Here is a 22621-nt window from a genome sequence, read left to right on the forward strand (position 1 = left end):
CACGACGGGGGCGGATGACAGTGGTGAAGACGGGACTGACCTCCCGTCGCAGATTCCCCGGGCATCCCCGCCTGACGAAATCAGCTCCTTCCACGCCATGATTGCCAGGGCGTCCGAGCTTTTCCAGCTCTGCCCTGAAGAAAAGAAGGAAGGCTTCCTCTACCAACGGCGCAAGGCCAAGAGGAAGACGGTCCCCGCGGTGCCGTTGCTGGATGACATCTGGGACGAGGGACTTGCTCTCCTGAAGAACCTGTCCACGACGCCTGCCAAGAGGGACCGGTACGAGAAGAAGTACCGGGTTCCTGACGGCGCCTCTTTGTGCCTTAGAGCACAACCGACTCCGGATTCGGTTGTCTCGGCAGCGGCCAAGAAGAAAGCGGGGGGGCGGGGCATTGACTTCAACTTCCCCGCCGGACGGCGAGGGAAAGAAACTAGATGCCATGGGACGACGAGCCATCTCGTCTGCGGCAACGACGATTAAGGCGGCCAACGCCCTAGCGATTGTGGCCTGCTACGACAGGGAGTTGTGGTACAAGATTGCCCACCTGTTGGACTTCCTCCCGGACGACAAGAGGGCAGAGGCCCTGGTGATCCTACAGGAGGGTGAGGTGGCCACGGACATTGCCGACACCGGTTTCCGGCAGTTGGGCAACACCGTTTGCCTTCGACCGCGGGGGCGGCTCAAGGCGATGGATTTCCGCCAAGACGTAAAAGCCAAAGTTTTGGACATGCCCTTAGACAGGAACAATCTGTTTGGGAAGACAGTGGATGAGTCCCTTCAGGCCATCAAGGCCGACACGGAGACGGCTCGGGCCTTGGGAGTTCTGCAGCAATGACAGCTGCCCTTTCGAAACTCCGGAAGCAAGCAAGGTGCCTCCAAGTTTGGCGGCGGCTCCTCGTCATACCGTCAGGCGGCCCGTTCCTCGGCTCATGAAGCCTACATGGGACGAGGCAAGTGGGGGGGGATCTCGCCGTCGTCGCCAGGGAGGCCAAGGCGGCAAGGCCGCCGCCAAGCAAGACTGAACCGGCCGTTGCGTCGGGCCCCCACTGAAGCACCCCGGTGGGAGGCCGGCTGATGAAGTTCGTCAGCGTGTGGGAGTCAATCTCCACCGACCGTTGGGTGCTGGATGCCCTGGCCCATGGGCACACTCTGGAATTTCTAAAGAAGTGCCCCCGCATTCCTCCCGTGGCCAGCAAGGAAAATGACGTCCCTCAACTGCTGTTGGAGGTAAAGGCGATGCTCAAGAAGGGAGCCATCGAGCTCGTCCCAAAGAGGCTCCGGAGTATACTCAAGATACTTCCTAGTCAGAAATAATACAGGAGGATGGCGTCCCATCCTGTACCTGCGTCGGCTAAACAAATGCATCAAGGCTCAGAAGTTCCGGATGGTCGCCCTCCAGCACGTGCTGGGCCAGCTGGAGGAAGGAGACTTCCTATCGTCGTTGGATTTGGAGGATGCGTACTTTCACATCCCCATCCTAAAAAGACACCAAAAGTTTCTCAGGTTCATAGTCCAAGGGCTGCACTATCAGTTCAAGGCCCTCCCATTCGGATTGAAGTTGGCGCCCAGGGTATTCACCAAGTGCCTAGCTCCAGTGGCGGCACGGCTGCACCTGCAGGGGATCCACGTCTACCCCTACCTGGACGATTGGCTCATCCGAGCAGGAACAAGGGAACTCGCCGTCGAACACAGAGCGAAGACCTTCTGGCTGCTCACGGACCTGGGATTCTTCATCTTCCCCAAACCCCACCTGGTTCTGTCGCAGATCGCACTGTTTCTGGGAGTCAAGCTCGATACAGTAGCGCGACTGGCCTCGCCGTCGGAAGAAGGACGAAGGCCATCCTGGGCAAGGTGCAGCGTCTGCTGGCCACGGAGAGTGCCATCAAGTCCCTTCTCGGGATGATGTCCTCTTGCATCTATCTGGTGCGCCTGTGCAGGCTTCGGATGCGTCCTCTACAGGAGTTCCTCGACAGCCGTTGCATACAAGCGGCAGGCAGTTTCGAGGACAAGATCTCGCTCGACAAGGGCTTCTGCCAAGCAATTCGGTGGTGGGCCCCCCGCGCGCATCTCGCGGCGGGCACAGACTTTCAGACCACAGTACACCAAGTGACGGTGACGACGGATGCCTCCCTGGAGGGGTGGGGAGCGCACATCGGAGATCTTCACACGATAGGCCTTTGGCTCTCGGAGGAGAGGCCGCTCTACATCAACATACTGGAGCTATGGCCAGTGTTCTGGGCCCTTGGGTCGTTCCTTACGTCCCCCAAGGGCAAGGTGGTGAGGATCTTCACCGACGACACCACCATGATGTTCTACATCCGGAAGCAGGGAGGAACCAGATCCCCAGCCCTATCCAAGGAGGCTCAGGATCTGTGGCACGGGGCTGTCGACCCAGGGGATGTTTCTGGTACCCTTCCACCTGGCAGGAATAAAAAACACCATCGCCGACTCACTCAGCAGGGAACTGCGCTTGTGCCACAAGTGGGAACTACGCCAGGATCAAGTGGATCGACTCTTCCAGCGATGGGGCAAACCCCAGATCGACCTGTTTGCGACGGCGACCAACTCCAAGTGCCAGAGGTTTGCCAGCAGGTTTCCCCAGCCGAGGAGCATGGGTGATGTTTTCTTGTTCCCCCCCCTGGGACGACCTGTTCCTGTATGCATTCCCTCCGTTGCCGTTGCTGCTCCGACTCATCAATCAACTCGAGGTCCCGGTGCAGGATGATCCTTGTCGCACCGGCGTGGCCGAGACAGATCTGGATCCAGGACCTTCTGGACTTGTCAGCGTTGTTAGGGAGAATTCTGTGTTAAGGCTAATTTCCCAAACCTAGTGAGTCCCCCAGCAGCTTTGCTGGATTTTTGGGGTTTATTTTTTTCTCCTGCTAAGAGTGAGACTCTTTTTCTCCCACTCTTAGACATGATTTGAGATATCCTTTGACTTTGCAATGTGTTAATGGGTTATGGGGTCTTTTACTCCATAGGGTTTCATGTGCTTTTTGGTAAGTGTTACACAGCACCCTGAGTGCAGTAACACAGGGGTGTCATAGTGACCCCCAAACATAGACTCCATACCCTGGGACTGACTACGATCTCCCAGGGCATGTAAAGTCACATTGACTTTACTAGTCTTAAATTGGGAACAGAACCAGTACAAACCATCATATTGTGGAAGTACTGGTAGGGGTAATTAGATTGCCCCTGGTTCTTTTTTCGAGGGGGCACTGTGCAGTCCCCCCTCGTCGAGTTTCTGGCTGGTGGCAGTGGTTACCACGCGAAATATTCCTTAAGAATATTTCCTATGGGATTTTCCTATTCATTTTAAACGCACCACTTTTTGGTGCAATGTTAAAGATACCGTTGGGTTATTTATTTAATATTTATTCCCCGGTTGGATCTTTTTGCCAGGACTCGGTTTTAAAATGGCGTTTGTGTTTGCCTCTGTAACTCCAACCCAAGTCGAGCCCTTAGTTCCACTTTTTGGCGGGCTTCTCCACAGAAGCCTCCAAAAGTGGTGCCACTCTGTCTGGGTCTACAGGATGTGTGGGGGGGGTTTTAGGCACCCTGGACTGAGTTGCCTCTGCAACTCAAGTCGCACTCTTGTGTGATTGGCCCAGTGTTGAGCCGCCCAGCTCACCACTTAGCATGTTTGAGTGACAGCTAGGACTGATGAATGGGGGTTTTCTGCATAAAAGCAGGGGTTTGGGGACTGGGACTTGAGACGTCGCCACAGGACCAAAGAATCCGAAGAGGGAGAAGCTGAGCCGACCTGCAACAACGACACCACTGGTGGAGCCCTGCTGAACCGACTCCCCACTTCCAACTACAGAGGAGATCTTCATCCCGAAGATTCTTCTTCCTTTGACTGGTGGGGATAACCAGTTTGCCCGCCTTTTTGCCTTCCCGGATCATCTCGTGGCCGCCATGCTTGTGCCAAGCACCCCGGCAACCGGGATACCACGTTTTACCACTACTGCGAATACAAGGGTAGTACCTCTTAACCGGAGAACTCCACGGCTGGTTTCTTCCCTGGCAGTGCAACAACCTTCAGCTTTCCTCCACGTCGAGATCTTCTCTTCCTCCGGACGACGCCGCGTCTTGCACCCGCTGCCAGGAACAACTGCCCTCGCTGGAGGATTCTCTCCACTTTCAAGGTACTGTGTCCCGCCTGGCCTCCCTCGCAACGGTCTGTGTGGGAGGTGTCTTAAATCCTCAACTTACCACTTGAGTTGGCCCTAGGCTGGCTAACTGAACTTTTCTGAGCTGAACTAATTCCTTTTTGAACTCCCTGCAAGATTTTTCAAGCCTTTTAAACTGTGTGATCGTGGGCGCATACTCTCTCCAAGAGGGAGCCTGGCCTCTGAACTTTTTGCTCACAAGTAGACCTTGACTTTCCTGCCTTGCTGGGTGCTTCTAAAGTATTGTTTTGTGTGCTTTTCCTAATTTCTGCCTTTTCCCTCCCTTTTTCTTAACTTATTGGAGTGCCATCTTTAGTTAAGCGCTCACCTCGGTCTGGAAATAAGTGGTGTTAACTAAGACTTGTCTAAGAAGGAATAAGGATGTATATATATTAATAGTGACTGTGTTTTTGAACTTGCTTACAATAATAGTGGTGGAGTGTTTCTAAGTGTGTGTCTTTTAATAAGTAATTATATACTTTGATACCAAAGCTCTGGTCAGTGTTTGCTTGTGCTACTGTATTTTGGTACCCATCTTGTATACTCTATATACTCTCTCTCTCTCTCTCTCTTCTTGAGAGAGGTCTGGCTGCTCAGCCACAGCTACCAGGTAAATCTGGGTGGTACAGACTGCTACCAATTGGGTTTACTGCCAACACCTGTAGTCTTAAGCTTTTTGCAGTGGTCCCTAAGGGAACTGCACAGGTTTCTGCCTAACAAGTGTCCCCACCGATCAAACTGTCGATGGACGCAGATCTTCTCTCCAGAGAAGGAGGCGCCATCCTTCATCACGACCCGGGGTCGCTGAACTTGCAGGCCTCGCTTCTGCAGCACTACAGTTTGGAGGGTACGATATCCCGGCGGACTGCAAAGAGGTCCTTGCAAAGGCCAGGGCGTCCTCCCCTCTAGTGCTACGGACACAAGTGCAAGAGGTTCTCTGTCTGGTGCCGTGCACAGAAGATTAACCTTCTACGGATTACGGCCCCTCAAGTGCTACCGTACCTACTGTCGCTGGCCAAGGCGGGACTGGCACATGCTTCCATCAAGATACACCTGGCAGCGATTTCCCTATACACCAGAACTACAGGACGTCCATCCCTGTGGTCTCATCGCCTGGTGAAGGAATTTATGAAAGGACTGTTACGATCGTTCCTGCCGGTGAGGGCTCCGGCATGGGAGCTCAACGTGGTGCTGACCAGGCTCATGGGGGTGCCATTCGAGCCTCTGCATTCGGCACCGTTGAAGTTCCTGTCGTGGAAGACAGCATTTCTTGTGGCCATCACCTCTGCACAATGGGTGGGAGAGATCCAGGCCCTATCCTGCAAGCCTCCATACTTGACTTTTCACGAAACGAGAGTGGTGCTGAGGATGCACTCCTCCTTCATGCCCATGGTGCCGTCGGACTTTCACCTCAACGAGCCCTTGGTGTTACCAGTTTTCTTCGCGTCGCCGGCCGAAGGGACTTTGCACTCGTTGGATGTAGCTAGAGCGCTGAAGTTCTACTTGGACTGCACAAAGAGTTTTCGGAAGACTTCACAGCTGTTTGTGAATTTTGGACCTGTAAATCAAGGGAAGGCACTCTCAAAGGCTTCCATTTCCAGATGGCTCTCCGGCTGCATCAAGCACTGTCACCGGTTGGCAAACCGACCATTGCCCGGCCGTCCGAGAGCCCACTCGACCAGAGCGATCGCTGCTACCACGGCGTTCTTGTCTGGTGTGCCCCTGCTGGCCATCTGCAGGGCTGCTACGTGGAGGTCGATGCACACCTTCACGAGATTCTATTGCGTCGACTGGGATTTCAGGGAGGTGTCCAGGATCGGCCAGACAGTGCTGCGCAACCTGTTCGCTTAAGGTGAACCTGGTGAGGAGGTAAGAGTTGCTTAATCTTGAGTTTATGTAATGCTCAATGTTGAGCCTTGCCACCTCCCGTGGTTGTGCATGTGTGTACTGCTATGTATTCTTATATTCATGAGCATGTGAATCCATGCCAGACCCCATGCTGGAGAAGGAACAAGTTACTTACCTGTAACTGTTGTTCTCCAGCAATGGTCTGGCATGGATTCACATGCGAACCTCCCTCCTACCCCTCTGCAGCTCTTCACTTGGTCATACTGCCACTTTACGTGCTACCAAATCTGAGGATGGCTTAGGGAGAGGGCAGTATGACCCAGAGACCAGTGATTGGTTACTACTAAGAAAGACAGATCAGAAACAAAACTGATACTGATTTTATTTCTTTACCGAGGATTCCCAGCCTGATGGGGAATATTCATGAGCCTGTGAATCCATGCCAGACTCATGCTGGAGAACAACAGTTACAGGTAAGTAACTTGTTCCTTACTGGTGAGTAGTTGGACATTGTAAAGAGAAGTCAAAAGTTAACAAAAAAAAGTAAAATCCACTGAAGTCCATTTATTTCTTACAAGTAAGCCGCAATTAGTGTCCATGCCAAACAAGTATATCAAATCTGTGAAAGGCCACCTGTTAAAAGTGTTATTTAGACTACTGTAATCTTCACTAATGGATTCCATCTAGCAAAATAAGCTTGATACATAATTTTCTTTTAATAGTAATAATATTCATACAAAACCACTGCACCAACACTACAAAAATCTGAAGTGTCAAACTACTATTAAAAGACACTTTACAATTTCCGTGGACGCAGTCAACTCACTTTCCACTCGCACAAAATAATGCTTCACACCCACAATGTAGATACTTTTATTTATGTTAAAGAGTACACCAATCTTCCAACCCCCAAACACAGCAGCATTAAATAACTTGCGTCTTTATTGCTGAAAACCATAACCAATACTATATAGGCATCGCCAAAAGACCAATGTCTTCCATGGCATGCTTTATAAACAGCATACACATGGTTAATTGAGAGAATAATACACACGTGACAACAAATATTCCCGGATAATGGATTCTCAGAACAGTCCCAAAACAATCCCAGCACAACTCAAAAATAATGCTGAATAAATGGAAAATAGACGCATTATCATAACTGTATTGTAACAAAAAGCAAATTGTACAACATGATTCAGAAACCACACAGACAAACCTGTCAGGAAATCAGTGGAGGATAAAATAAGTGAGGTGTACGATATATAGAAATGTTAAGTCCTATAAACGTTGGTAATGACCACATTAAGGTTTAACTTATTAATCACTGAACATAAAATAAAATCAACATCCCTGGAACCTTTTTTACAAAAGGAAAGAAAGAGCAACCTCTGTACATACGTATATGCTTGGAAGGTACACCAACAACCAAGTATACATAGCAAATATTCAATACATGCTAAAACACGTGAAATTAATTATTTAAATGCATCTAAATGAATGCACCTTAAATTACGTGAACAGAAAACATACATGAACAATAGCGCCTTAAATTAAATGACCTCAAAACAAACACCCACAGTTACTAAAGTCACTAGCACATATACTCTTACTAACATAGTCATACCATGCATCACATAAGACCACTAACATTAACATATCAAGTATTATCAAACAGCTCAGTATGCAAGCTAAAAAGAACCTACTACTAAACACTAGCACAGTCTCATGCTAACAATCCAAAAAGAGGTTAAGTTAAGGTTTCAGCATTGTTGATTTTGTTTAATAAAATGTAAAACCTTAATTGTGGTGTTTCCTACCTTTTTATAGAGATAAACTTTAACTTGATAGTATATAAGCACTGCTGTTGCCGATCACTAAAGCCCACACCAAATGGACCAAGATTCCTTAAAGCTTAGATAATGGCAAACAATTTATTGCAGCATGGAAGAAAACCAATAACATTTCCAGATGTGGTTCGCCCTGCTGCCTCCAGACCATGCCACCCATCTGCCCCACCCTCTACCCCCTGGGAGCTTGGTCACAGGTTTTGCAACCCGACCTATGCAAATAATCCTTAAAGAAATAGATTGGGCAGTTAACTTCAATTTCTTGGATGGCTAAACAGAGGATACATTGTAGCAGTACGCGTCAGCCTTTTTATAAAGTGTTAATTTACATGAGTAAACCTCTGTTTGAATAATACCTAATGCTTAGTAAGTACATCTTGCATCATTTCAAACAAGTATAATGCAGATTTTCCATAATAACTTACTAGAAAGTCTTAATTCTATTAAAGACAGAGGCGAGCATTATGCTTTTCTTTATTAACACATTAAAGAAAGGCTCAGCAGCAAGGTATTTTTGTGCACCAGATATCATATGAGTAAAGCATAGAAGAAAAGGGTGCACTAAACATACAATATATCAAGTAAAACATAACGATACAATAACATGTCCATGGGTTCTGAATGAAGACAGACTCCATTTCCCAGAGTTCCTCAGTCACCATGAGTCATCAACATGTGGCTCAGTCCTCCAATAGGTGTCCTGATCCCTTCTTAAACAGTCCTGAACATGATGCAACTTCCTCTTTCGAGGCTGCGAACTTGGTTGTCCATGGTAAGGTGTTACTTTTAGCTGGTAAAACTGTCGAACTGCTGTTAAGGCGGATTTGTCAGCGGGCGCTTACAAATCCGAGAGAGAGTAAAATGTACTTATGTATATTAAATCTCCCACTATCGGGGTGGGAGAAAATATCATTGAGTTATTCTGACCGAATACAATTGCTTCCTTTTTTAAGTTTTTAATAATTTATGTTAATACATTTAGTCACAATTAAGAGTGATACAGTATTATGTTCTCTTTGGGTGGGATAATGCTCGCCTCCGTGTCTTTAATAGAATTAAGACTTTCTAGTAAGTTATTATGGAAAATCTTTATTCTATGTCAAGACCGGAGGCTCATATTATGCTGTTTAAAGCTTACTCACCACAATAGATGCCGGCTGATCTACCGGTTTCAAGTAGAATTGTTTAAATACTGATTCACTTGCCCAGCCTTCCATCCTCATGATGTCTTCTAGTCGAACTGCAGCCTGAAAGGCTTAGGAGGCCATGGCTCCTCTCAGAGAGCTCCGAAGTGCTGGGCATCTATCCCAGCTTGAGTTGGTGTCCAGCGCACCCAGCGTGCTAAAGTTGGTGCGGAAACCGGTTTGTGCGGTTTACGCAGAGTTATCGGAAGTTGTCCGTTGGGGAGGCCCTAAGAGGGGCCGTCTTTTCTTCATTAACCTTCAGGCATTTAACCAGGCAAAGCTTGGGTTGGTCCTTGTAGGCCGGGCAAGAGATCACTTTAGAGTTACATTTCGTCCTTCTGCGAATGTGGAATACGATGCCGTCAGGAGAAAAGATTCTACCTGCTAGGTCAAGGGCTCTGACGACAGACTCTCCTGCAGGAGACCGAGCAGAGTAGAGTAGAGTAGTTCGCCCGCTAGGGCTGTACGTGATGGCTCCTCATTATGTGGCCATGACAGGAAAAGATTCAATACTTTGTTCACATCCCAAAGTTTGTCATAGCAGGATGGGGGCGGGACAGTAAGTCTGACGCCCTTGAGTAATCTGCAGACTAGGTGGTGTTCTCCTGCCAGTACTCCTTCAACAAGGTCGTGGCCAGCAGAGATCGCTGAACGATATGCGTTCACTGTCTCTTTCTACTAGCGACGCTAAGAAATTCAAGATTTTCTCTACAGGTGCTGAAACTGGATGTAATCCTTTTCTTCAGCATCAGGAGCTCCTGGCACCCCAAGAGTTGGAATACCTCGTAAGGGTGGTAGGAGCCCAGCTTTCCTCGATGAGACTGATTGCCCTGCGGGACATGCCTGGAGTTCTCCAACTTGACCAGAAATCCTCCATGCTGCCAAGGTCAGAGAACCGCTGAGAAGGGGATTTCTCTGCCCCAAGGGATCTAGTAGAAGATCCGGAAATCTGGGTAGTAGGATTGGAGAATCCGAGCAAAGTTCCAGAAGAACTGGATGCCAGGTCTGAGAGGTCCAGACAGTGTTATGAGGATTATCCGAATGTTCCAGACGGGCCTTCGCCATGGTCTTCGCTATCATGGTGAATGGGGGAAAGGCATAGAGTATCCCCTGTGACCATCGTTGTAGAAAAGCATCTGTTGCCGCCGCTGCTGCTGGATCCGGTCTTCAGCTGTAAAACATTGGTAGCTGACTATTGAGTCTGGAGGCGAAGAGGTCTATGGACATCGGACCCCAAATCTCCTGGAGGCATAGGAAGACTCCTCTGTTGAGCCTCCAGCCGCTGTAATCTGTGGAGTGACGGGAGTACCAGTCCGCTACCACATTTGTGAGACCGGGAAGATATTCTGCTGTAACTGAGATCCGATGTTCTAGACAGAAGTGCCAAAAGTCCTTGGCCAATTCTACTAGAGGCCTTGATTTGGTGACACCCAGATGGATGATGTACCTTACTGCGGAAATGTTGTCCATTTTTAGTAAGATACAGCAACTCTCTCTACCTCTGGCAAAGGAGCGTACTGCAAATGAGCATGCCAGAAGTTCTATGCAGTTGTTATACAGGTCCAGCTCTTGATGAGACCAAGTTCCTCCTGTGGCTATGGAGCAGAATCTCGCTCCCCATCGGGAGCGACGGCCGTCTGACTCGATATCTGGAACAGATCCGAAAATGGCTCTGCCGTTCCAGGCCTCCATGTGAGTGAGCCACCAGTTGAGTTCTGTCCTCGTCTGAGGAGATGTCAGGAGTTGAGAGTAAGACAGACCGTCTTAAGTGCTGGGCCTTAAATCTTTGTAATTCTCGGTAGTGTAGGGGGCTGGGAAATATTGCATGGATGGAGGAGGATAGTAACCCTATCACTCTTGCGAGTTCTCGAAGAGAGAACAGGTACTTTTGCAAGATCCTGCGTATTTCCCTTTTGGTAGAATGGATCTTGGGTGATGGGAGTCGAAAGTTGAGAATTCTGGGTGTACACTACAAAGCCCAGAAATTCCATGTTCTTTGATGGAATAAGAACTGACTTTTCCCAGTTTATCAGAAAACCGAGACTGTGTAGCAAGTTCATGGCTCGTTTGGTTTGTTTCTGAACTAGTTCTTGCGACTGGGCCATGAAAATGATGTCTAGATAAATTATAAGATGGACACCTTGTTCTCTTAGATGAGCTACTACAGGACTTAGAAGCTTGGTGAAAACCCAAGGCGCTGAAGAGAGCCCAAAAGGCAGGCTTGTAAACTCCCAATCTCGATTTTTCCAAGTAAATGTCAGGTAATTTATGTGTGCCTGATGAATCGGCACTGGGTGGTAGGCGTCTTTCAAATCTAGACGCATGAGCAAATCGTTCGGTCTCAGAAGGCCTCTGAGCATGTGTGTACCTTCCATTTTGAAATGGCGGTAAATGATGAATTCGTTGAGCGCTTCGAGGTTTATAACTGGGCGCATCTTTTGTTTCCTGCGTACCAGGAATATGGGACTCCCTGATTTAGGCAGGGGCGGATTGATTTCTTCTGATAGTCTGTATTTCGCTGTCTAAGGCGATTTGTTCTGTCTGAGACATTACTATAGGAGTAGGGCGACATGTCTGGATGGGTTGCTTGAAAAACTCTAGACGCAGACCCCGAGCTGTGTCCCTGACCCAGGCGTCTCCCGATAAGCTATCACAAGCATTTGTAAACATCATTAACCTCCCTCCTATAGGTGTTAGTGACGCTGCTATAAGTACACTGACCTGTAGATTGTTGTTGGGCTGGGTTTCTAGCCGCTCTTCTCCAGGGACGCCTTCTTCCATGACCTCTTGAGGGGATAAATGTGTCAGTCGTTCTTGCCAGGTGTTATGCTGGCCTCTGGGCTGTTGAGGTCTCTTGTCGAAGAAGTAACGGCCGGAAGAGCGACCTCTGCCTCGTCCGGCCCTGGAGAAAACCTTGGATGCGAAGACTCTTTTGATGGAGGCCTGTGCTTTATCCAATGCAGTAAATGTCCCGACAAATTTAGCCATCTCCTTCATAAAAGGATCTCCGAAAAGCAGACCTTGTGCCATTGGACCTGATTCTGTGTCTGCCAGTTCGCTCAGTTTGGTGTCTATTTTATATAGAATGCCTTTCCGACGTTCTGCTGAAATAGCACAACTGGCGTTTCCTAACGGGCAAATAGCCCGCTGAACCCAACCAGAGAGGATCACTGGGTCAATGGGGTTAGATGAGGTGATGGCTGTTTCCGCTAGGTCTAAAATCTTGGCTCATGGACCCGCCATATCCAGTACTTTGTCCTGACAGGACTTCCAGGCACGGTCTATGCCTTTCCTCAGGTCTTTGAGATTTTTACCTAAGAAGGTGATCATCTTCGAATCTAGCTCCGATGTTAGAGCTACCTTGTCTGCAATATCTGGGCGTGGACATTCGGCTCGAAGCCTGGCCCTGACCTCCTTATTGAGTGGCTTGCGCAGTCTGAAGTTAATATATTTTGCTGTCTTTGAATATGGTTCCCTGTCGGTGGATCTGGGGTGCATAAGATCTTCCGGGGTGAACATCCCCTCTGCAGGAGATTTGTTCCCGGTTGTGTTCTTGGGGATGGGGTCTGCCACAATCCCTGAACTTGAGGGTTTTGAACCCTCTATTTGAAATTCTTCAGCTGAAGAATGGGACTAATCAGCGTCGTAGACGCCCCTGTTCTGGTCATCTTCTGTGCCCTGTGCATATCCCTCTGGGCTTGAGGGTCCATCTCCCTTGATTTCTTCCTCGGGGTAAGAGGGTTCATGAGAAGGGGTTACCTTCCTGTTCATAAAGGCTTGCTTTAGCCTGGAGAAGGCGTCCGATACGGCAGCAGTGACGTTATTTGGCTGGCTCAGGGGGGTCGGAAATCTCTTGCGAGCCGGTATACATACCCCTTCGGTAAGGTTCTTTCGCTTGTGTTCTCTTCCTCCCAGGAGGGGAGGGTCCCTCCTAAATGCTCTCCCATAGTGTCTAGGCGTTGTTGAATTGGGAAGAGCATGTCTGTTACTGCTTTTTTAATACTGGCCTCCACAGAAGATCCCAGTACTTTTTGTAAGCTATTAGCCATTGCCACGTCATCTATGTAGCAGTGATCACCCTCATTCTCAGACCAAGCCTGATCTGATTGAGGTGAGTACTGTGCTGCCATGATAGAATTAAAAAAGCACCTTACTCACTTTAAAAAAAAAAAATCTTTCTTCTGGGCTCTTGGACACCTTCTCTTTTTAGCCCAGCAGTAATAGTTCAGCTGTCAATGTGTATCTTAGAAGATAGCTGAAGCTGGAGGATTTCTTCCTCCTTTTTTTTTTTTAATGCAAATTAGATGTTCATATAGATGAGGGGCGCTTCCGTCTTCCGTGAGAGTTTCACTCTTTACGATCGTATTCCTTAAAAATAGATCTGTTCTGCCGCCTGAGGGGATTCTGGTGCTCGAGTTCGCATAAACCGTTATAATACTAACGGTCATGCACACTCGAGCGCTGGAATTCTGAGAAAGGGACCGCGGGAGGCAGGAGCTCCCCTGGTGGTGAGCGGCGGCCCGGAAAGGCCTCCGCAAGGCCGCGTTGTCGCACGGCTTGTCGGGAGAAAAAAACCTGGAACCAGGTAAGCGGCGCGAGCCTCGTAGGGGCCCGCTACTGCGAGCTGTCAACCAGCTGTTACGAGGCTGGTGTGGATGAGCGGGCGTGAGCTGCGGAGGGGCCCGCTACCGCGAGCCTCAAAACAGCTGATTGCTCTTAATTGCGAGCGAACGCATGCTGTGCCTCTGTTATATCCGACGCCAGTAAAAGGCAAGTGGCGTCGGAAGCAATGCGGCGCGTACTACGAATGAAAGCACAATAAAATGGTCACGAAAGCATGCGGTCAGGAAAATATTATATTAATATATTACAATCCTAGCATTAAGTAAATATAAATCTACATTATAGTAATTGGAAGAAATACTTCATTAACAGTTCTAAACATGAATGTACTTATCTCTTGCTGTGAGCAGCAAAGAAAGAGGAATTTACATCATGTTCAGGGCTGTTTATGAAGGGATCAGGACACCTATTGGTGGACTGAGTCACATGTTGATGACTCATTGGTGACTCTGAGGAACTCTGGGAAATGGAGTCTGTCTTCATTCAGAACCCATGGACATGTTGTTGTATTATGTTTTACTTGATATATTGTATGTTTAGTGCACCCTTTTCTTCTGTGCTTTACTCATAAGATAGCTGGTGCCCAAAAATACCTTGCTGCTGAGCCTTTCTTTAATGTGTTAATAAAGAAATAGAAGCATAATGTGAGCCTCCGGTCTTGACATAGAATCTTGTTTTAACTGTTAATCATATTGGACAGGAAGTCCTTCTGTGGGTTAGTGACCCCACCCATGACACAAATTGTGATATACTGAGAGCCCAAGATGTTACAAATAGAGGCCAAGTGGCCATATTTTGGGAAGATGCATCTCGTGACTATATAGTTTGTGTAGATAACTTCAAACTATACTGGCCTTTTCCTGTAATGGATTGGCACATCTTTCCAATTCTCTTTTTACATAATAAATTCTAATCACCTATCGGTGCATTCACAAGAATTGACCACCATTCTTAATGAGCTTTGCTTAACTATGCAATAACATGTTTCAATAATTGATGCGCTTTCTAGTGTACAAATGTGTGTACTCAAATATTTTTAAATTTAAAAAACGGTTTTGGGGTAGAACACAAACTTCATTGTTTACAGAAATTTTAAATTTGTTCTGTGACCTGTGCCCAATGAAAAACACATTCATAATATATACACCATAGGGTTTGAAGTTGTTAAACTATTTTGCTCCTGCTTTTAGCCCATAAGAGCCTGGTTAGCTTGACGCCAATAACTATCAGGAGCTACTTCTGGATCCTGTGGCAAACTGGTGCTATACAATCTACGTGGCATTAATGTTCCGTTTCTGTGAATATTTATAAAGATAGTTATCTAGAAGACGTTTAAAGCATAATGAATTGTATACAAGGAACAAAAAGTGGCACGCTATGTTCGAACTACTGCTTCTCATGGGGTAGGTTCTGCCTACTAGGTGGTGGCCGACACCCAGGAGCTACCTTTAGCTCCAGCTCCTGAAATCTTAATTTTGACCCCTCACTTCATTGAAAACATCTATACAAAATTAGAAAATGTTAAGTATGCATGAAGCATACTATTTGTATTTTCAATTCCAATGTTGTATGTACAATTCCATTGTACCTAATTATTTATACCAAGACATATTCTAAAGTTAATACTTATATATAATTTAGAAAAAATATATATGTGCTCTTGGGCTTTGCAACAGGAACGCCCAAATACACTGAATTTCAGGAGTTTTGTTGCGATTAATCTGGTCAACTAAATTTAAAAAAATATTTTCAGTGAATGTCAAGGGTTTTGTTATACCATAGTTATTTCCTGCACCACTGGCCATGGCCTTTAGCTGTGCCCACTGTATATGCCCCCAATATTTCTGGCCTATTAGCCAGGTCCTTTGACCCTGGCTAGCTAGCTATATTTTACCACTCTATATTTTAAATCGGTACTGGCCATGACCAGTGTTTATATTCCCCCAATATTTCAGTGTTTATATTCCCCCAATATTTCAGTCTGGGCGTCCGGCCATGCCTGCTGTATATTTTAAAGCAGTACCGGGCCACTAGCCATGGTCACTTTCCACCTGTCAATTTACTGCAGCTGTTAAACAAACAACATTTGTTCTCATAACCGCATTTATAATGGCAATATAGTACAGATAGCCATGGTAGTATAAGTAGTTTTCCAATAGCTGCGGTTATCGTCATTACGTCATTACCATGGAAAACAAAACAAATTCCCCTGCCCACCCAGGCACTCAGCAACTGCTCCTCCTCCTGGTACGCTCCTCCCACTCCCTTAAAGTCCTCCTCACCTGCACAGCGCTCTACCATTCTCCCCCAACACTCGTGGTTTGCAGTGACACACTTTCATTCCTGATGTCGTGTTCTTTGATAGCTGCGGGTATCAAGATGAATAACCGCGGGTATGAAAACACGTTTGTGCTCTTAACTTGGTCCCTAGCCCCCCAACTTCCACATTTCACATGGAGTCCTCCCACCAACCCCACATGTAGCCTGATGGCATTTCTGTTTTTTTCACCCCCAGATGTAATTTTACTTTGTTTTCATTTTCTGCTAGCCAGGTGTATAACTGTGGTTATGTCTCGCATCAAACAAAAAATGGCAGCTTTTCAGTCCTGAAAATCCAGTATGCTGCAATGCACCATGGGAGATATTGCTACTATTTTGGGAGAAGGGGGCTCCCCCGTCTATTAAATCTTTAAAACACTACTGGACTAAACCAAAGAATCCCACCCCTGTCCCGCCACCGGAAATAGTCAATGCTTTGTACCCAAGTTGTTTCGTACCTGGCCCAATTCCGTTCACCTTTTTTTCCTGTGCGCTTGAGCAAGAATTTGACTTTATGGTCTACGGGAAAATGAATGTGGACTAGGCCAAAGCGGTTTTGTTTTCTTAATAAATCCTTTATTTTTTAATGGATCTTTCCCAAAATGTCCATCCAGTTGGTTGGAGGGGTGGGGGGGACCTTCGGATTCAAGACAAAAATGTTACGTGCATATTGAGTTTGGTGTGTTGGGTTCACGCATGTCCACTAAGTCTCCCATAGTGGAAAGGACTCTTGTGTGTTGTCGGGGCTCGTAGGATGCAGGGTTCAACTTAACCATAACTACAGACTACTATCGCTAACTTGCTAATATGTTTCAATTATTCAGGAATATAAATTCCCTTTATTGATATTAGCATGTCACATTGTTATAAATCCAATCTGTTTTAGTTGCCTTAAACCTTTAAAATGTCATCTGTCATTGTGTAGAAATCGTCCGTTTAGTTGCCAAAACAAGCATGCCATTTCAGTTAATTGATTTTTTTTTACATACAGTATGCTGTCTACACTAGAAATTTGAGGCAACCTCTTTATTAGTTGCCATAGCGAGGAGGGTGGAAGTCCATGAATGTTATGTATGCCTCATTCTCCCAGAGAAGATCTACGTTCATACCTATGCAAATACCAAACCTGCTCTTTTCTTTGTTTTTTCAGATGAAAAAGGCCAGGATGCAAGAACCAGGAGATACAAATTTAAGGTGCGTGTATTTGAGGTTGGTATAATTTTAAACTGAAATTGATCAGCCTCCTGTTATTTGTTACATTTTTTATACAATTTTATTTCATCTCACTATTAGCATGTCTTCTTTAACTGAGGTTGCATGTCTGTTGAGCTCTGGTTTCTCATTCATCACTCCATCTTTTATAATAACAGAGTAATTATGTTTTGTAATAAATCTGGTTTGCCAAACCTGCATTACAAACCTTTAAAAACAAAGGGGCAGATTCATGGAACAAATGTGCACCGAAATTTGTAGCGCAAGCGTGAAAAAGCACGCGCAGGCGTGCGATTCATGGAGGGCCCTGCGCGTGTTTTCCCCAGGATGTGCACCAAATCCACTTGTGGCGCACACAAGCGCACACGTCATTGCAACATCTCGAACGTCGTGTGTGACGTGCACAGCGAAAGCGAACGTTAGCGCACACACCAAAAAGGTGGCAGAACACAGGGCGGAACACACAGGATGGGGAACAACGTGTGAAAAAGAAGGCGTAACTGGGGAAGTACTGCTGGGAAATACACGGAATGTCCACACGTGCAACACGTATTCATGGAATCTAATATGGGAAACCCACGCATGCCAAAAGACACGCACAGGCGTAAACACGTCCGCCACACAAAGGCAGGCGGAAGCGTCCCTGCGCTGTATAAAAGTGCACGCAAACAACAAACACGTATATACAGCTACGATGAATGTACCATTTCTCGCAGCAGTGATCGTGGGACACCACAGGAGGAGGAGGAGAATAGCCAAGCCCCACATTTTTTTTTTGCCCAGGACCAGCCTTTTTGGTATGCCTGATGACCAGGTCTATGGCAGGTATAGGTTTCCACCTCGTATCATCCTAGACCTGGTCACCGAGTGGGAGGATGACCACGCATCACCCACCTTGTGCTCCCAAGCACTGAGCCCCTTGGAAAAGGTGCTCAATGTCCTGCATTTTTTGGCCACTGGGTCATTTCAGCGGACAACTGCCATAGTTTGGTGTGTCTCACAGGCCATGGAGTCACGCTGCCTACACCAGGTGTTGGCAATCCTGACTGCGCCCCCCTCAGTCCGCAGGCACATATACATACCCAGAACACCCGCAGAAAGGCATGCCATGGTCCAGGACTTTTACAGGGTGGCACACTTCCCCAAAGTGCTTGGTGCCATAGATTGCAACCATGTGGTCCTACGTCCACCTAGGGCTACTGAGCACATCTATCGAAACCGCAAGCACTGGCATTCCATCAACGTACAGGTTGTATGCGATGCCCATCGAATCATCACCTCTATGCAAACTATCCTGGGTCTACCCATGACGGTTTCCATATACAGAATGTCTGCCCTGAGCTGGGACCTGGAAGCTGGGAAGCATGGTGACACATGGCTCATTGGGGAGTACAAATGTCTGTGCACATGCATGCATGTCACACAGACAAATACACAAACCCAACTGACAACCATCCTCACCTCCCCAGGGGACAGTGCCTACCCTCTGAGCAACCACATGACTCCAATACGGAACCCCATCACATCACCCCAGGTAAGATACAACGCTGCCCATATTGCAACCAGGGGCATAGTGGAGCGCACATTAGGAGTGCTCAAGTCACGCTTCCGCTCCCTTGACCGCTCTGGTGGGCAGCTACTATATGCACCCCCAGTAGTGTGCAGGCTCATTGTGGCAGCATGTGTCCTGCACAATGTTGGAACACGCAGGGCTTACCAGTGGACATGGTGGTGCCCCCACATCCCCAACCACAGGCATAGGCGCTGCCCATGGGAGGGGAAAGGGCATGTGGCGAGGCAGCTTGGACCCAGCTTGTGGCCATTTTTCACCTAAACTCCCACCCATGCGGCGTGCCCACAGGCCTGTCGCATACCAGTCGATGATCACAGAGACATTCAACTGTCACAACCTTACCACCCTGAGAATGTTGCCACTTAAGTGCTACATTGTGTGCGTCACTACCTACTTAAACACAACCAATCCTGTGTGACCAAAAGGAACACGTGCAAGGTGTATATCACACCACAACCCCCCCCTGCAAAACAAGCCAAGACAATCAGTGGTATGTCACCCAATCCCTCCCAACCCACATCACCCTTGTCTTCCACACAATGACATGGCATGCAACAGCAAAAGACCAAACCAAAAGCCCAACACATGATCAATTAGATACGAAGTGACATGGGATAAATGGAAAGAGGCCTGAGACAATCACACCTGACATGGAATCAGATGAAATGACTGACCAACAACCTCCCACACATACAAAGTCATGCACAAATGCATGCCACCAGTGGTACCATCAACAAAAGACATAATGCCTGTTGTCATGCACATTGGCCAAGCCAAATCCGCTAATCCCTAACCCGTGTGCTGTCTCCTGCAACACACTGCTCAGCACACAGCACAGTGTGCAGCCATTGTGTTGGGGATACACCTTGAGCATCACATAAAGGACAAGCATCAAAAATAACCTATTGACGCATTTACACGATCCCCAAATGGTAAGTGATCATGCGCTGCAGGGACACAGCATGCCAGAGAAGGCAATCTGTGTGCACTTGTGGGCATGAAAGGGTGGTTGTATGTGTGGTGGAGCATTGTATAAGTGTGTGTGTGTCAGTAGGGACATGCACTCAATACATGCATGTGAAATCAAGTGACCCTCAGTGTCCTGTACACATCACATGTGAACATTGCCCATGTGTACACCCCAGCATGTCAAACCACAACAATCCCCGACACCTGGAAAGTAAACCCAACAAAGGAACAGCCATTGACTAGCAGAACACATCATGTACATAGTACCCCACAATGTCAGTGCCCAAACACTGTAGCCCCACCGTACTGTCCGAAAACAAAAGCCCCTCCCTCATTTACTCATCACCATGACTTTCTAAAGAACTGTCTGGGGTCCGTTGCCTTCTTCCTTCAAGTATACCTGGCTTCAGTATCCCCCTACCCCTTGGTTTCCTTGTTCTACCTTGCGTGTAAATAGGGTCTAGCCCCCTCAGAGGCCACCTTGACTGGTAAAAATACCAAATCTCAGAACTCCAAGGAGCCAAACCAGGGTAAAAGCCTGGAAGAGTCTCCAGTAAATGACTTGAAGTCGCTGAATATGGCCAAGCACATGTCCAAGCAGAATGATAGAACAACAACCAAGGCATCACAGTTCAACAATGGTTCAACAGGATGGGTAGCATTTTCAATAAGCAATTATCAATGAGGATGCAACAACTGATGGGTAGAGTCACAGCTCCGGTCTCCAGGCGCAGGAGTAGCACGAACCAACCACCCCCTCTGTGGTTTGGGTGCCTGCAAGGTAAAACAGGCCTCCGAGACCCCGGCGGGGAAAGAGGGTTGGGGATCCATTGGTTGGATAGGCATCGGTATTCAGGATAACCAGAAAGAGGGTCAGGAGAGGAGAGGGGAGGGGATGGGCAAGGGAAAGTAGGCAAAACACAAAATACACTATTGACAATTACACATACTCAATCAGAGAAACCTTGTTCTTCATGCACATTGTACAAAATGTCTCAAATGCAAGCCAAAGAGAGACCTATCTCTGGGGTGAGTGCTGGCCTCTTGCCTGCGCAGTCTCAGATCTGGTAACAGGAGCAGTTCAATGCTGTAAAGAGAGCGTGAGTTACTATTCTGTGTGTGTTTTCCACACACAGATAACACCATTCGTGCCTCAAACTTAGTGACTCCTCCCCAAACAAGCACTCTTGTCTGCTGCTTTGTTCATATACTTTTGCTTGCCCCTGTGATGGTTCATACACTGTTAATGCAGTAAGGCAGCCGCACGTGGCCCCGCAGTAAATGGATCACCAATGTGTTAAGAATCACACATGATCGAATGGTCCTTAGGTGAGCTGCTAGACGAGTGTGGCAAGGCGCGACTTCAGTATAAGTCGTGCTCTGCCAGCCGTGGATTTTTATAGGTAGCGCACGTGGCAATTTGCATATGCTAATGATATGCACTGCACTCGTTTGTGAGTCGCTGGGTGCCCCCCTTGCGCTTTTAGTTTCTGGCTAGTAACGCTACTGCGCTAATAACTTAGCTTCTATGGAGCAGGGGACACTCGAGGATATGGGCGACGCCCCCTGCGTGTGCCCCTGACAACTTGGAAAACTTCTTGGCATTTGGTGCTCAGCGTGGCTTTGCTGTACTGTGCGCATCTTCCCCAACGCCTGACCAAGCTCCCCAGCACTAGCGCTACTTAGCTTGCATGTGCGAGGGGCCTGGAGGAAGGTCGGCTGGGGCGCGGCCCCTCGTGGTGCTCACCTTGCTTGGGGCTCCTAGAAACACGTCTGTTTCTGTCGGACGTCTGAGCACAAGCCCCATGCTTCTGCTTGCGCACCCATGCGCACGTATGCACCACCCAACGTGGCCAGGTTCTTGTAGTTCTTGGCCCCGTGTCTGCTGGGAAAGGTAGTCTGGAGGCTCATTTTCCTGCAGAAAGGGCATAAAAGCTTTTAATACGGCTGGAAAGTTTCCTGTGTGTCTCTTCATGCTGGTTGTCACTGGGCCATGTCTGAGACCTACATCCAACCTCCTCCCACACAACCCCAGGTTAGAGCTGGAACTTGAGTGGAAAATAACCAAGGAGGCTGGCACAACAGGATGGTTGAGCTGAAACCCAAGCAATCATTGATAGCGTCAACAAAGAAAGGCAGAGACAGCAGAAGTCTTGAAAGGCACAGAAAATGCGAGATAGCCGGAAACAGTGGACAGCAAGTTAAGAGCCACAACAGTTGAATAGCATTGTAAAAGTCAACAGCCAACATAAAGGCATGGATGTAATAGATAAAAGACAGGAGGAGCGACAGAAAGATGCTGTTGAACAGAATTGTACAGAGGCAAACCGAGGCAGTGTAAGAGTATGTGGAAATAACAGCCCGAGAGACAGACAGACAGAGATCTGCAACAAGGACAGTAGCAGGAAGAACAACAGGGACGAAAGGCACCAGAGTGTGAAAAACAAGTAAAAGAGCAGTAGTCCAGTAGGAAAACTGCGCCCTCAGGCAGCATCAAAGTCCATGAGGGAAGACAGACAAAACGTGCTGTTCAAACGAAACGGAGCGTAGCAGTAGTATAGACGGACATCTCCGGTGAGGACTGGACCGTGACTTGTGCCTCTTGGGTCACATTCCTGATGTATCCTCCTTTGCCACAATCCCTAATGGCTGAACTCAACATGTACCAACTTTACATTGTCAACATCTGGCCCCCTCCCACCATCAGTGTGACTTTGACAGCCAAAGGGTGCAGGCTACTGTCTACAGCATGAAGTGCATCAAGCACATATACAGGCAAGAAAAGAACATACATCACAATCAACATCAATAAATGGACATTTCAATAATGTACTCACCAAAATTGATAGCAGACATACTTGTGTTAA

The 22621-nt window shown here is 47.6% G+C and overlaps 1 protein-coding gene across 9 annotated transcripts in view; it reads left to right on the top strand.

Moving 5' to 3' along the window:
- Positions 1-22621, top strand: part of EYA3 (EYA transcriptional coactivator and phosphatase 3) — a 2553793-nt gene that overhangs the window by 448373 nt on the left and 2082799 nt on the right. For 5 of the 9 annotated variants that reach the window (XM_069623074.1, XM_069623073.1, XM_069623079.1 and 2 more), the window contains one exon: positions 17151-17194. In XM_069623074.1, the coding sequence (XP_069479175.1) occupies positions 17151-17194 (44 nt within the window). Of the gene's footprint in view, positions 1-17150; positions 17210-22621 lie in introns of all 9 variants that reach the window. The other 4 variants (XM_069623072.1, XM_069623071.1, XM_069623078.1 and 1 more) reach the window with 1 other exon arrangement.

The sequence above is a fragment of the Ambystoma mexicanum genome, chromosome 11 (genome assembly GCF_040938575.1).
Source record: "Ambystoma mexicanum isolate Mex_15411 chromosome 11, UKY_AmexF1_1, whole genome shotgun sequence".
Lineage (NCBI taxonomy): Eukaryota > Metazoa > Chordata > Amphibia > Caudata > Ambystomatidae > Ambystoma > Ambystoma mexicanum.